The sequence below is a fragment of the Chenopodium quinoa genome, unplaced genomic scaffold (genome assembly GCF_001683475.1).
Source record: "Chenopodium quinoa cultivar QQ74 unplaced genomic scaffold, ASM168347v1, whole genome shotgun sequence".
Classification (NCBI taxonomy): domain Eukaryota; kingdom Viridiplantae; phylum Streptophyta; class Magnoliopsida; order Caryophyllales; family Amaranthaceae; genus Chenopodium; species Chenopodium quinoa.
In genome coordinates, this window is record NW_018745448.1 from 6,266,815 (window position 1) to 6,280,263 (window position 13,449).

At 33.7% G+C, this 13,449-nt stretch overlaps 1 protein-coding gene across 3 annotated transcripts; it reads left to right on the forward strand.

Annotated features, from left to right (window-relative positions):
- The first annotated feature begins 1,009 nt into the window (after nucleotides 1-1,009).
- On the forward strand, nucleotides 1,010-11,987 carry LOC110713565 (AMP deaminase-like). 3 transcript variants are annotated; one of them, XM_021892014.1, is made up of 19 exons: nucleotides 1,010-2,057; nucleotides 2,439-2,542; nucleotides 4,129-4,342; nucleotides 5,623-5,795; nucleotides 5,934-5,985; nucleotides 6,074-6,201; nucleotides 6,293-6,472; nucleotides 6,696-6,763; nucleotides 6,843-6,985; nucleotides 7,116-7,177; nucleotides 8,038-8,151; nucleotides 8,950-9,090; nucleotides 9,610-9,762; nucleotides 9,910-9,963; nucleotides 10,063-10,173; nucleotides 10,615-10,788; nucleotides 10,864-10,944; nucleotides 11,570-11,668; nucleotides 11,757-11,987. In XM_021892014.1, the coding sequence occupies exons 1-19, from the start codon at nucleotides 1,556-1,558 to the stop codon at nucleotides 11,826-11,828; spliced, it is 2,625 nt and encodes an 874-aa protein (XP_021747706.1). In that variant the 5' UTR covers nucleotides 1,010-1,555; the 3' UTR covers nucleotides 11,829-11,987. The 3 variants fall into 3 exon arrangements, with proteins under 3 accessions (XP_021747706.1, XP_021747705.1, XP_021747707.1); XM_021892013.1 differs by having other exon boundaries at nucleotides 1,012-2,057; nucleotides 2,436-2,542; XM_021892015.1 differs by having other exon boundaries at nucleotides 1,013-2,057; nucleotides 2,436-2,542; nucleotides 4,135-4,342.
- The last annotated feature ends 1,462 nt before the right edge of the window (nucleotides 11,988-13,449 follow it).

Genomic DNA, 13,449 nt, shown 5'->3' on the forward strand with positions numbered 1-13,449 from the left:
ATTCACAATTGGGCTTTCTTTTACTATGGGCCTATTCTGATTGACTGGAGTGAGCTGAACTGAACTTATTGGAGATGAACTGAATATTTTATGAGAGAGGAAATTAAACACTAAACTGAAATGAAGTGAAAATAAGCTGAAGAGACAGACATTAAAATGTTAAAAATCGGTTTTTTTTTGGCCAAAAAGTTTTTAAAAGGGATTTTTTTTTTCATAAAATGGTGCATTTAAAAGGTTGTTTTTTTGATAAATTTCCCTATTTTTTAAATATATTTTTCCTCAAATATTATTCATATTATTCAAAGTTTAATAAGCTCTACTACACCATAAAAAACAAAACAAATAAACAATCAATCAGAAGGAAGATCAAAAGTATCCTAGCTAACAACATCCTCTTCACCATAAGAAAGACTATAAGATCATCTTTAATGGTGAGACTCAACTTTGAGTATGAAATAATGAGTTGGTTTTTTTTACCTCCAATGGTGATATCCAACCCACTTCTCAATTTAACAACTCATGTGAAGTCTAATTTCCCAATTGTGAGACTTTCTAAACTATACTAATGTCACTTTCAATTTATGGCCCACCGAATCATAATTTAAGTTTTTTTTAGAAAAAAAAAATTAAACTTGAATAAAATACAAAACATGTTATAATATTGATAATGGTCCATCCTTCAAAAAAAAAATATTGATAAGGGCCCACACTTTTTGTCGAATGAGACTCAAAGTTGAGTATCTAATGGCCTGTTCTCATACGTTGAAATTCAGTTCAGTTTAGTTCAACTCAGTTTAGTTCAGTTCAGCTCCTAATTTCCTTCTCTTATAAAATATTCATTTCAGTTGAGTTCAGCTCATTTCAGTTCAGTCTATGAGAACAAACCCTTAATTTAGCAATTTCTTTTGGATTGCTAAGTTTAAATATCAACTTATTGATATCTTTTGCAAAAAAAAAAAAAAAAAAAAAAAAAAAAAACTCTCTCTCACCTAAAAAAAACTCATCTAAGTCTTACTATTGGAGAGGGTCTGATAAAGAAGTTATTGTTGCTTCTTTTAAAAAAAAAACATTTTCATATGATCATATCATAGTACAATATCAAATTATTTAATCCAAAAAACAGTCAAGTGACAACACAAAGCCACAAAGGGGCACATTTCACCTATAAATGTATAATCTTTTTCAACAAGTGGCACATTTATAAATCAATAGACTCATGATCCATACCTCGTTACTTCGTTAGTGGTCTTATAATTTGTCACTATTATCACTTGTAGTATTTATTTAATACAAAGTGGTTTTACAAATTAAAAACTTCTACAAGTTCAGGGTTCTTGTTGTCTGCACACGTACACAGGTACACTCCCATTAGCAGTTTTCTTCTTTACAAAAACCCTCAATTTTTTGAATGAAGGGTTTACTCACTTGAAAATGCCGTAAACCTAACTATAACACCCCAGAAAAATTCCTCCATTTTTTACCAATCTGAGCACAACCCATTTCGATTCAAGCCAAACCAACCATAACCCAGAAAACTAACTAGAGTTATTTAATCATGGAACCTTCACCTTCAATGGTTCATTTGGCAATGGCGGCCTTCTTTGGTGCTTCATTAATGGCGATTTCTGCTTTGTTTATTCACAAGCGCAGTGTCGATCAATTCCTCGAGCGATTAATCGAAGTTCGGCGTCGAAAGGTGGTGTATCGCGACGCTCGACTGATGGATGGTGAAGTGGAGGAAATTGCAGTATTAGAGGAAGAAGAAGAATTAGGAGTAGAAGATTATGGGGGAGGTGGGAATGAAGGGTTTAATTTGCAAGATGATGATGAGGAAGAGGAGAGAGAAATTATAGGGCAAATTTGGGGTGTCCCAAGTAAAAATGGGGTGGAAGAAAATTTGGATATGAATTTGATACCTAGTTATGGGATTTCTTCATCAGTGCCTAATTTTGGAAAGTTTTCTAATGGTTGGATTGAAGATGATTCCAATAATCATGGTTTATCTTATTCTCTTGATAAATCACACTTGCCCCTGCTTCATAGATATCTCAGAAATGGTATTTCTCTTCATCTTCTTCTATTTTTATGATTGATTTGATTTGATTAGGAAATGATGAATAATTACATTATATATGATTGATTATTTGATTGAAAAATGAACTAGAAATTATGCATTTGAGGCTTGTATATTTTAAAACGAGTATGGGTTTGATGCCAACTAGCTTGTTGGTTAAATTTATCGGGCAGTGTATGCTGGTATCCAAGACGTGGATGGAACTCCGTCTACATCATTGTCCTTAGCTGCTCCTTATACGTCGATTGTGTGTATTTGGAGCTAGTTGCATAGAGTATTGATAATTTGATAGTGGTATTGACCCGTGAACTTGGTTAGATGCTAAGAGCTCGTTTTCTGAGTGTTGTTTTTGTATCTGCAGCAGATGGTTGCTCATCCGCTCCTTTGGAAGATACAGTAACTTCCAATGGGCAAGCTAAAGAGCTTAACAGTGGAGATCCAATTCCTTCCCAAGAGAACAATAATTCTGTAAGTATTTGTATATGCTACTTTTAGCTTCTGTCTTGGATTGATGCTTTAGAAATTAGAACCTGGTTTATTTATTGTTGAGCAGAGTATCGAGCTTGAGCTAGCTGCTTGTCAAATTGATTGGTTTGGTATAATAAAATTTTAAAGGGTTTCCCAGGAGGTCACTCATCCTAATTAGCGGCGGATCCAGGATTTTCTGGGTGGTGGGTCACCAATCACCATTGTCTACCGATAACAAATCAATCATCAATAATGCATTGTTAAAAAAATAAAATAAAAACTAGGAGTACTCTATAATATAATATCCTCTGTTTTTTTATTAATTATTTTTTATTTTTTTTTTTATTTTTTGCATTTGGTATTATTCATGATGATTAAGAAATATTTAAAGTGAAGATAATTTTATTTTTAACTTAATAAATGAAATACGAAGTACTTCGTAAGTAACTAAGTATTACTTTTAAGATTACGTTAATTCAATGAAGACAAGGTAAAATATGGGATATATAATTGGATGAACATATAATTAATAATGGCATTTTTTAATGGAAAAGTAGGAATACATATGGTAGAAGTATTATGTACAATTTAAGGAAACATAAAAATAATAAAAAAAAAAATCCTCAAAACATAAACATAATACGTAAAAGGAATAGAAAATGTACATATTACAACCATTAAATAGATAAAACAATTCAATTTATTAAATTAATTGATACTGAAAAGTAACAATTTGGATTAGATTAAATAATCAAATTTTATAGTGATTATTGATGATCATATACTATTAGATTACCTATTCTAAATTATTATTATTATTATTATTATTATTTTTAAATGGTGGGTCCTGTGACCCACCATGACCAAGCTTGCATCCGCCAATGATCCTAATACTACTCTTAAATCATTGTGACTCATGCCAAGTGATGTGACAAAGTTTTATACTAGCTGTTGTTGGCCTACCAAAACCCTCCTCTTTTATCAGGCTGGCGATAACCACTGGCGGAGCTAAATTTTTACTGATTTTGCATATTAAAATTGATTTTTCAATCTTTCAATAGTGTTTTTTGTTAATTGAAGTTAATCTTTTTACTATTATAGATTAAAACCGAGTATTATTGATCACGAAGTAATTTAAGTTGATAAGAACTAAGCCTAATTCTTGGGAAAGAAATTAATGAGAAAGTAAAGATCAGTAACTTCAAATTAGTAACACTTTCGGATATTCTGAAATAAAAAAAATATTATGTTGAAGCAAAATCTATTATGCCATTGTTGATTCACTAGTTTTCAATGTCTTCTTGTTCTTGTAGTCTTCTAATGACGAATATGCATTAGAAAATTGTACTTTAAGGTACATACTATAATTTTTTTTTTTGTGACATTTTTTTTGGTGAATTTGTTACTAGTTTGTCCGTCAATGGATTATAAAGGACAAGATACAGAAAAAATATAGAAGACGTTTTCAATATAAAGCATAATAAGGGGAAATAAGAATTTTTTTTCAAAAAAATCCCCCTCCATATGGAGTTTCAGGATAATAAAGACAATAGAAGACTCCTTTTTGACGTTATTTACATATGGAGTTTCAGGATAGTAAAGTGACAGTTCAAAAGTCACCTGCTTTACCAGTTGGATACGAAAACCACAACACTATGCAAGATCAGAAATCCAGAGTTGCTGCTTGTGACCGAAAAGCTATTTTAGATTTGCCTGCTAATGTAGAGATAGACATGCCTTCAACTGTTGCTGGAGGCAATGATGCTGAAACCATTCTACCGCTGAAAGCTCCAATACCTGGTTAGCTGATCATCCTGAAACATTAATGCTAGCATCTTTAATTTTTGTGTAACGTGTTGGCTAGAGGGTCTCTGCAGTGCCCCCTCCTGTACAAGATATGAAAACTTTTATTTAACTAGAAATGCAGTATAGTGTTTGATAATGAAGTAGAAAGCAGACAAGCTGTCAGATTAGAAGGAAAAGTTCATTCCATTAAGAATGACTTTTGAAATTATAGTTTTGGGCTCTCCTTCCTTTCACCAATCATATAAGTGATGTGGATCAATACTTGTATGACCACTTTGGCTTTTTTTTTCCCTTTCCACTTAAAATCCCCTGAACTAATACTGATATTGAACTTTTAAAAGTTATTAGCCATTTCTATTTTTAATGTTTTATTTAGCCCTTGACTGAACTTATTTTTTGGTGAAAAGAACAACCCCCGAGGCCTCTTTCGTTCCTTGAACTTTTCATTTTCTGTAGTACCAATTTGAAAGATGTAACTTATTTAAAATGATCAGCTTTATATGATCCTGCAAAATAAAAAAGGTAGGACATGAGACTGTTCACCTTGTTATGCACATAATTAAAGCACCATGAAGACTACATTACATAGACTATGATAGCCTTATTTATTTGCTGTTGTCTTTATTACTTTTCTTTGATATGAAAACCTTGAATTTTGTGAAAGGCAAATTTGAAAGTGCTCACTAGATTTGAGGGCAACCTGAAATTGTTAAGTTGTAAAATTAACGAAGTTGTAATGACTAGAAGGAAAAAAAAAAAAATCTAATCAGGATTATGTGTCATATGCTTTTAGGTTCAGATCTGATAAGAGCTGAAGCCATACTTGGCCAGTCATATTAGTCTGTTGAAGAAAGAAAATGTTTTCTTTAGAGTACTTGAATCTGAAATAGTTTGACAATTAAAGTGGGCTTGGCAAGCTGAATATAATTTATTTGCTGGTGGAGCTTCTTGCAAAGTTCTGCACGAGGTCACTTTTAAAGCTCTTCATTGATAGTGTTATTTTTTTGAAGATGACTTGCTACTGGTTGTTAACTCATATTTACTTGTATTTCACAGGTCGTCTGCAATTTAGTTTGCCTCTTTTTTTTAATGCTCTCAGTACCTTGTAGCAATATTCTGTGTATGCCATTTATGCACGTGCAATCATTTTTATATTTTTCGTCATTTTGCATCAGCCAAATGAAATACGGTACCATAATATATGTTTTTCTGTTCAATTTGGTTACCTATACTTTATTCTGCAATGATATTATATTTATCTAAAATGTGAATAGTTCCTTTAAACGTGGAAGAGGAGGAAGTCCAAAAACTGCTTCGTGATTGTTTAGAACTACGGGAGGCTTATGTTTATAAGGAGCAAGTTGCACCATGGACCAAACCAGTTGATTCTACTGCGTCTGGAAAGATTGAAGACCCTTTTCACTTTTCTCCTGTCGAGAAGACTAATGTAAAGTTTTTCTTTTCTAGTGAAGGAATTGCATGTGTCTAAACCCTAGTTTACTTACTAGTCCTATTTTGAAGTACTTTAGTTGGCTGGGTTCATACAACTTGAGCTTTGACTGAATTTACTCCCTTTTTGAAGCAGCATGATTTTAGGATGGAAGATGGTGTTGTACATGTTTATGCAAGCAAAGACGGTGAGCAGCATAGCTTTATTAGAGAGAGTATCTCTATGGACTCTTATCTTTATTTTCTTATATCTTTATCGTTATCCTCATATTTCAGATATGGAAGAGCTTTTTCCTGTTCCAAGTGCAACAAAATTTTTCACTGACATGCATCAAGTTTTAAAGGTCGTTTCAAACGGAAATGTCAGTTCTGCTTGCTACCATCGATTACTGTTTCTTGAGGAGGTATTTTATTAAAATAAACTTGTTTCTGTTTTTGCAGCCATTTAGTGTCTGTCTTATGATAACATGCATCTGATATCCTAACCCCATGCAGAAATTTCGTCTTTATCTGTTAGTAAATGCAGACAGGGAATTTCTGGCTCAGAAGAGTGCACCGCATCGTGATTTTTACAATATTAGAAAGGTTGATACACATATCCACCATTCTGCTTGCATGAATCAGAAGCATCTTCTTCGATTTATAAAGTCCAAACTGAGAAAGGAACCTGACGAGGTAGTTTAATTTTCTATCTTGATATCTATTGATGTTGTTGCCTTAGTAAAGTTTTTCTTTTGGAAAACTTCCTTGTAACCTGTTTTGAGCTTTTTTTTTTTTTTTTTTTTTCCTTTTCACCTTATTTATTTTTTTCTTTTCTCTTTTTCAATGGTGAATCCTGTAAGACCTAAGTCTTCATTTTTGTTGCAAGGTGGTTCACTTTTTGTTTGCCTTATTGTAGGTTGTCATATTTCGGGATGGAAAGTACCTTACTTTAAAAGAAGTTTTTGAGAGTTTGGACTTGACAGGGTAAGTTAGGCCTGACTCTTCTGAAATGCTTCTTTGCTTTCCTGACCCTTCCGTATCTTATTTTTCATCAACTTTTCAGATATGATTTGAATGTTGACTTGTTGGACGTACATGCTGATAAGACTACCTTTCATCGATTTGATAAATTCAACCTCAAATACAATCCTTGTGGACAGAGCAGACTCAGAGAAATCTTCTTAAAGCAGGACAATCTTATCCAAGGTTTATGCATGATTTAATCAGTACTTTTGTTAACTTGGCTAGTCAAAGGAGAATTTTCATCTCTGTAGAAATCAATCAGGATCAAATTTCAATGCTATATCTTAATTATTGCTATTTAAGTATTTTGCAGGACGTTTTTTGGCAGAAGTAACAAAAGAAGTTTTAGTTGATCTCGAGGCTAGCAAATACCAGGTCTGAGCTTGGCCAAAATATTAATTTTTTTCTTCTAGAAAGAATATATTGTACTTGGTGTTATTTTTAGATTTTCCATTTTTCCTACCTCCGTTTTTTTGGTTAACAAGTGTTCCTTTTTAGGAATTTTTGTAGTTGATGCGTATTCCTTTTTAGGAAGTTTATTTTTAGTTGACCCCACCACAAACTTGATTAAATAAGCTAAGTACATGGTCTACCCACTTGTGTTAACATTCTCTCTCCTCTTCTTAAAGTGTGTGCCTAAATTGAACGTGTCATCTATAACAAAACGGAGGAAGTATTAAGGGTGCTTGAGCTTTATATGACTTATTTCAGCATTGACATGGAAAGTGCACCGCAACTTACTGTGGTTTTTATTTACGAACATGCATAATTCCATTGTGGATATTAAGGTCAGATTAAGTGGAATTTGATGAAAGAAACCACTTTACATCAGTTTAGAGTTACCATGAGTTGATGGATATGACCCTTGCACTTTATTCCACTAAAATTATTTTAATGGCTCAATTGTTATTAGGTCATAAACCATGAGAAAGTTATTCAGTTTCTATATAATTTTGTATCACCAAGTATTTATTTTCTTCATTAATATTTCATTCGTGTGTTGACTTCTTTAGTGGTAGTAACTGGTATGGGAAATTAATGAAGAAAAAGTAAGTATTCTGAAATGCAGATGCATTACCATAGCCTTTCATATGGTATATCCCATATAAACTTACGCATGAACTCATGCCATTCTCTCGATTTAAAACCTTATATCATGTTGGGTGTAAGTGTCATGCTTGTCATTTCCTGATTTGTTAGAGAACTGATAGATACCTTCGTGAGTTTTTTCTCAGATGGCAGAGTATAGGATCTCCGTATATGGGAGGAAGCAAAGTGAATGGGACCAGCTAGCGAGTTGGTTTATTAACAATGAGATATACAGTGAAAATGCAGTGTGGCTGATTCAGGTATAGTTATATGTTGCAGCTTATTTGATGCCAGCCTTGTGAAGAGTATATACTTTATATGTAGGTGGTAGGCACTAGACAGTCTTACTACGTATTTATGAAACTAATAACTAATAAACAAAGTAACAATCAATTGGCTGATGTTTGAAATTCTTCCTTGGCTTGAAATCACTTTAAGCAAATGGTGAAAGTATCTAAATCATACATTCTCTAATTTTACCATACACAGTGAATTACACTTGGCAGATACTCTTCTTTTGAGTGTACTGTTCCTGGCATAGTCGAGGAGCACTGCCCCCCCCCCCCCCCCTCCCTCTCTCCCCTCCCCTCTTTTGGGGAAAGTGATACCTTTGACAATTGTTGTGCATCTAATGTATGCTTCCCTTTATAAACGTGTAACCTTAAGGAATTTTATCTTTCTTGAACAATATCATTGCCTTAAATGTCATAACTCGGGTATTCAGTAATTCTCCTGTGAAATGCCATAATTACTTGAAGGAGTACTAGGCTCTTAACTTCTTAAGAGAAATAGCAAATGTAGGAGAGACAGCACATTGTCATATGAAGAAAGGCAACAAAAACCACTGAACCACTTATAATGTGTAATTAAATTTAAAAGCATGTGTTTTATAGGCACATGCTGCTCCTAGTTGTAGATGACTAGCTTAAGATTAGCATGGTCCAGGTGAAGTTTTATTAGTAGCGTTGAGATCTAATTGTTATCTTGCTATTTGCTTCTGTAAAGGCAGTTTGTTGACCAAGATTTTTTCTAACTAATGTCTAAATTATTTTATCTAGCTTCCAAGGCTGTACAATGTGTACAAGAACATGGGAATTGTTACCTCGTTCCAGAACATCATTGATAATATATTCATCCCACTCTTTGAGGTCACAGTTGATCCAAATTCTCATCCCCAGCTACACGTGTTCTTGATGCAGGTAAGTTCTTTTGCTCATTGTATTGTTTATGGAGAGATAATTACTATCTATGTGCCCATCGTTTTAATTTTAAAAGTGCTGTTTTTCTCAAGTTGATAATTAAGATTAGCTGGCTCTTTTCAGCTGGCCTTAGAATCGCAGTGTACTTGTAAGTTGTGACTGTGCCTAGTTATGCATCCACTGGAATTATGAAGAATCCCTGCAACAGTTTTTAAAGATCATGTGCACTGTTAATCGTAGCTATGATTAGTTTATCACAATTTTCATTAATCCTTTAAAAAAAACTCAGTCAATTTATTCCATACAACATTTAAATAGGTTTGTTCGGATGAAGCTTTTCTTGTTATTCAATTGAGGTGCAAGTGCTTGTCACTGTGTTATAAACTTATAATTAAGTTCTATGGCAATTGCTTGATTATGTCAGGTTTAGAGCAGAAACAAAAAAAAGGACAGGATGTTTAGGTTAGAAAATTAGGAACTTGTATTCTGCTTCAGTTCTTTCTGTTTGTTTTTCTGCAGGTTGTTGGATTTGATCTTGTAGATGATGAGAGTAAACCAGAGAGGCGACCAACCAAACATATGCCTACACCAGCTGAGTGGACTAATGAATTCAATCCTGCATTTGCATATTACACGTATTACGTTTATGCGAACTTGTATACCCTTAATAAGGTTTGTTCTCTTAGCACATGAATCGAGTTTGCACTTAGGGTGGTTCTCTGCAGTTTGATTTTTGTGTTCGTTCATTAGTTATCCTTTTCATTGCTTGTTTAAACTCTTGTGGGATTCTAAACTTCTCTTGTCCTTTTTCATCCATAGCTTCGTGAATCAAAAGGATTTCCAACAATCAAACTTCGTCCTCATTGTGGAGAGGTTGCTTTCTACACTTATTTCTGTTTGTGTGCTTCTGTCATGTCCTTATTATTAATTATTATAGTTAGATGTGATTCATACATTTGTAATCTTTTACAGGCTGGTGATGTTGACCATCTGTCTGCTGGGTTCCTTTTATGCCATAATATATCACATGGGATCAATTTGCGGAAATCTCCAGTACTGCAATATCTGTATTATCTTGCTCAGGTTAAGTTTTGCTACTTATATTTAAAATTAGTACTCTTACTAGTGTCTGCCTGAGCCAAGCTCAGAATATTATTATAAAACAATTTTTTTTTTTTTTTGTTTTTGAATTTTCATATTAAAAATCTTTTATTATTTTATAAACGAAATTAGGAAATAGGAATTAAGACTATTAAAGGTATTGCTGATAATTGATCTTTTCATTGTTTTAGAACTGTAGAAAAACTCTTAGGCAGGAAACTTTCTAATGAAGTGTTGACACATGTAAATCTAGGTTGTTTTATGTTTCTGTTTTAGTATGGAGTAAAAATTTAACATGTATGTTTTCTAAGACATGGATGGTTAGTTTACTCAATAATTCCTGCTTACTCTTTTCATTTCTTTGTTTACCTGTTCTTGGTAGTTTCTCTTATCAATTGCACCTTTATTATATTTATTGTGCAGGTTGGATTGGCTATGTCTCCACTGAGCAATAACTCGCTTTTCCTTGACTATCACCGCAACCCATTTCCAATGTTTTTTCAGCGAGGTCTAAATGTCTCTCTCTCGTCTGATGATCCTTTACAAATTCATTTGACAAAGGAGGCACTTGTTGAAGAATACAGTGTTGCTGCACAGGTATGCATCATACCTGGTGGCATGATTGTCTTGATTATATTTGCACACTGTTGTTTACTCCTCTTCTCCCTCCAGGTTTGGAAGCTCAGTGCTTGTGACTTGTGTGAGGTAGCCAGGAATTCTGTCTACCAGTCTGGATTTTCGCATGCAGCAAAGGTGATAAACCTTGATTATTTTTCTTTGAATTAAAATTGGTAGACAAGTGCAGACCACTATTAATAGGGCTTCTTGAAACTGTACTCCGTAGAGAAAAAGAAAATGCTTTAAAGAAATTGAAGTGTTTGTAGAATGTGCTACATTGTTTGAACTCGGAAATTTGTGCCCAAAACATTTTCTTGTTTTCTAGTATGGAGAAAATTTATAAGGGAATAATCAATGCAATTTTGCAATGATATAAAGAACAGCTGTCGTTATATTTGTCACAGCAGGGAAAGCATCCTGAGTAGGAAAAAAAAATGCAGAGTTGCTGTTTGTGGATACAGTTTTCTTTGTTTATTTGTACTTATTTTGCACATACTGTCCATACTCATTGAACTTTTTGAGCCAATTTTTCAAAAAACAATACTCTACTAATCAAATTGCTTATTCAGTTTGTAAACTTCAGTGTATTAGATTGATTTCAAGAACTACAAGAATTACAAATAACTCCGGTTAAAGGAATCATGTTTTTGGGAATTCTGCTTCTTGGTGTCTTTAGTTATGATGTATTTGCTACTTAATTTATTGTCTTATGTAACTACAATTATCCTTCTGACCTTGTTTATTCTGGTACTTGTAATAGCTGCATTGGCTTGGAGGCAAATATTTCTTGAGAGGTCCAGAAAGTAATGATATCCACAAGACAAATGTTCCTAAACTGCGCATAGCATTCCGACATGAAGTAATTGTTTATTTGCAAACTTGGTGGTCTGATTGTACTCGAATGTGATGATGCCTTAAAATTAATATGCTTATATTCCTTTCTACAGACCTGGAAGGAGGAAATGCAGTATGTCTACTCTGGAAAAGCAAGGATCCCCGAAGAAATCAATGATTATTGAGGGAAGAGATAATTGTAGATGTGAAATTTCATATTCTAACATCATGTTGGTGCTCACCATATTGGTCTTACCAACAAAAAAAGTCCAAAATTTTGGAAAGAATGTGGCATTTTGTTCAAGTATATATTATATGGATATCCTTGAAATTTTTTACTGTTATTTGACATGTTGCCCCCTACCCTTTCTGTGTTATTAGGTCCACGTATCATGCCTTCCTCAGACTTTGAATATTCGACAGGAGCATGTATAAGTAGGTTGTACATAGTATGTTTAGATCAGTATATCTGGCTGCCAAATGAATCTATCCAAATCCAGACCTCTTTCTGCATTAGTTGACCCCCTCCACCTGACCAAGTCAATTGACATGGATTCTAAGATCCTTTGGGGCCATGAAAGTACCTTTCGGGTTTCTAGCATTATCCAAAACTACGGCTGCTGTTACGAGAGATGATACTGCTGCAGTGTACTTAGAAGAGCTTATGGAACCTTTAGGTCGCAAGAAAGGTACAGGTGTTTCGAGGGGACCAAGGAATTCCAGATCTGTCACTGTTTATATAATTCAAGCCCTTTAATCAGCATACTTTGTTCCTTGCTCAGCTGGGACCTAATATAGGTTTACTTCATCCATAGGAACACAAGATGACCGTCCATCAGGTTTCTTCATAGCAAAGCTTGATAGGATCTAAAGGGATATTACACATTTACACGGCCCTTGAAAGAGAGAGGCACCCTTTTGTGGTTTTGCGCCTTTTCCCTAGCTCACTCCGCCGTGCATTTTAGAGGCACTATCGTGTCCTCTTTGGTCCATATGTTACGACTTACAAATTTACAAGGTAGTTCAATTGAACCCTCAACCGAATACTAGTTAGCTCCCTGGCCGCTTCCAATGATGTATTCTTAAAGGTGGCCAAACATATGTGCAGCATGCCCATGTGCTTTGAAATTCTTCTTCAATAGTGATGGGTTTTGGATGATACAAAACAATATCGTTTAGGATTTGTGTAAAACAGAACTACAAAATGCTGATGAGCTGATGACTGCTGAGTTTTGGATGCGTGCATGAATTTGGAATTCCACTCTTTATTATTTTTTCAAAATTTTAAAATTTTTAAAACCAAAGAAAACTACTACAAAGTACATTAAAACCATTTCCAATGGTGAGAGCAAAAGCTAAATGATGTTAGCTTAAAAAACAGAGGAAGTATGATTTTAAATAGCCAAAATTGATTTCAATAACATCAATTATTAAGTTTAGTGTAGAGAATAGCACAACCTTAATCAGGTGTACTCCACATCACAAACTTAAGTTTGGTGCAGAAAATGTCACAAATAATATCGAGACCAAAAATTCTAAAAAGCATATTTTTATTAATTTAATATTTTTAACAAATTTCACCCATTTAAAAAATTCTCTTACCTATTTAATTAATTTACTGTCCTAAGAACATGCCCCATTTATTTTAATTCAGTTATTAACCCCAATTAGTAAAAATTATTAATTTTTTTTTGAGAGAATTAAAATTAATATTACTTCTTGAATAACACCAATGTAAACGAGGAAGAAGACGAACATCAATCTTAAAATCCTAGGCAATCAATAGGCACAAGACATTCTTTATAT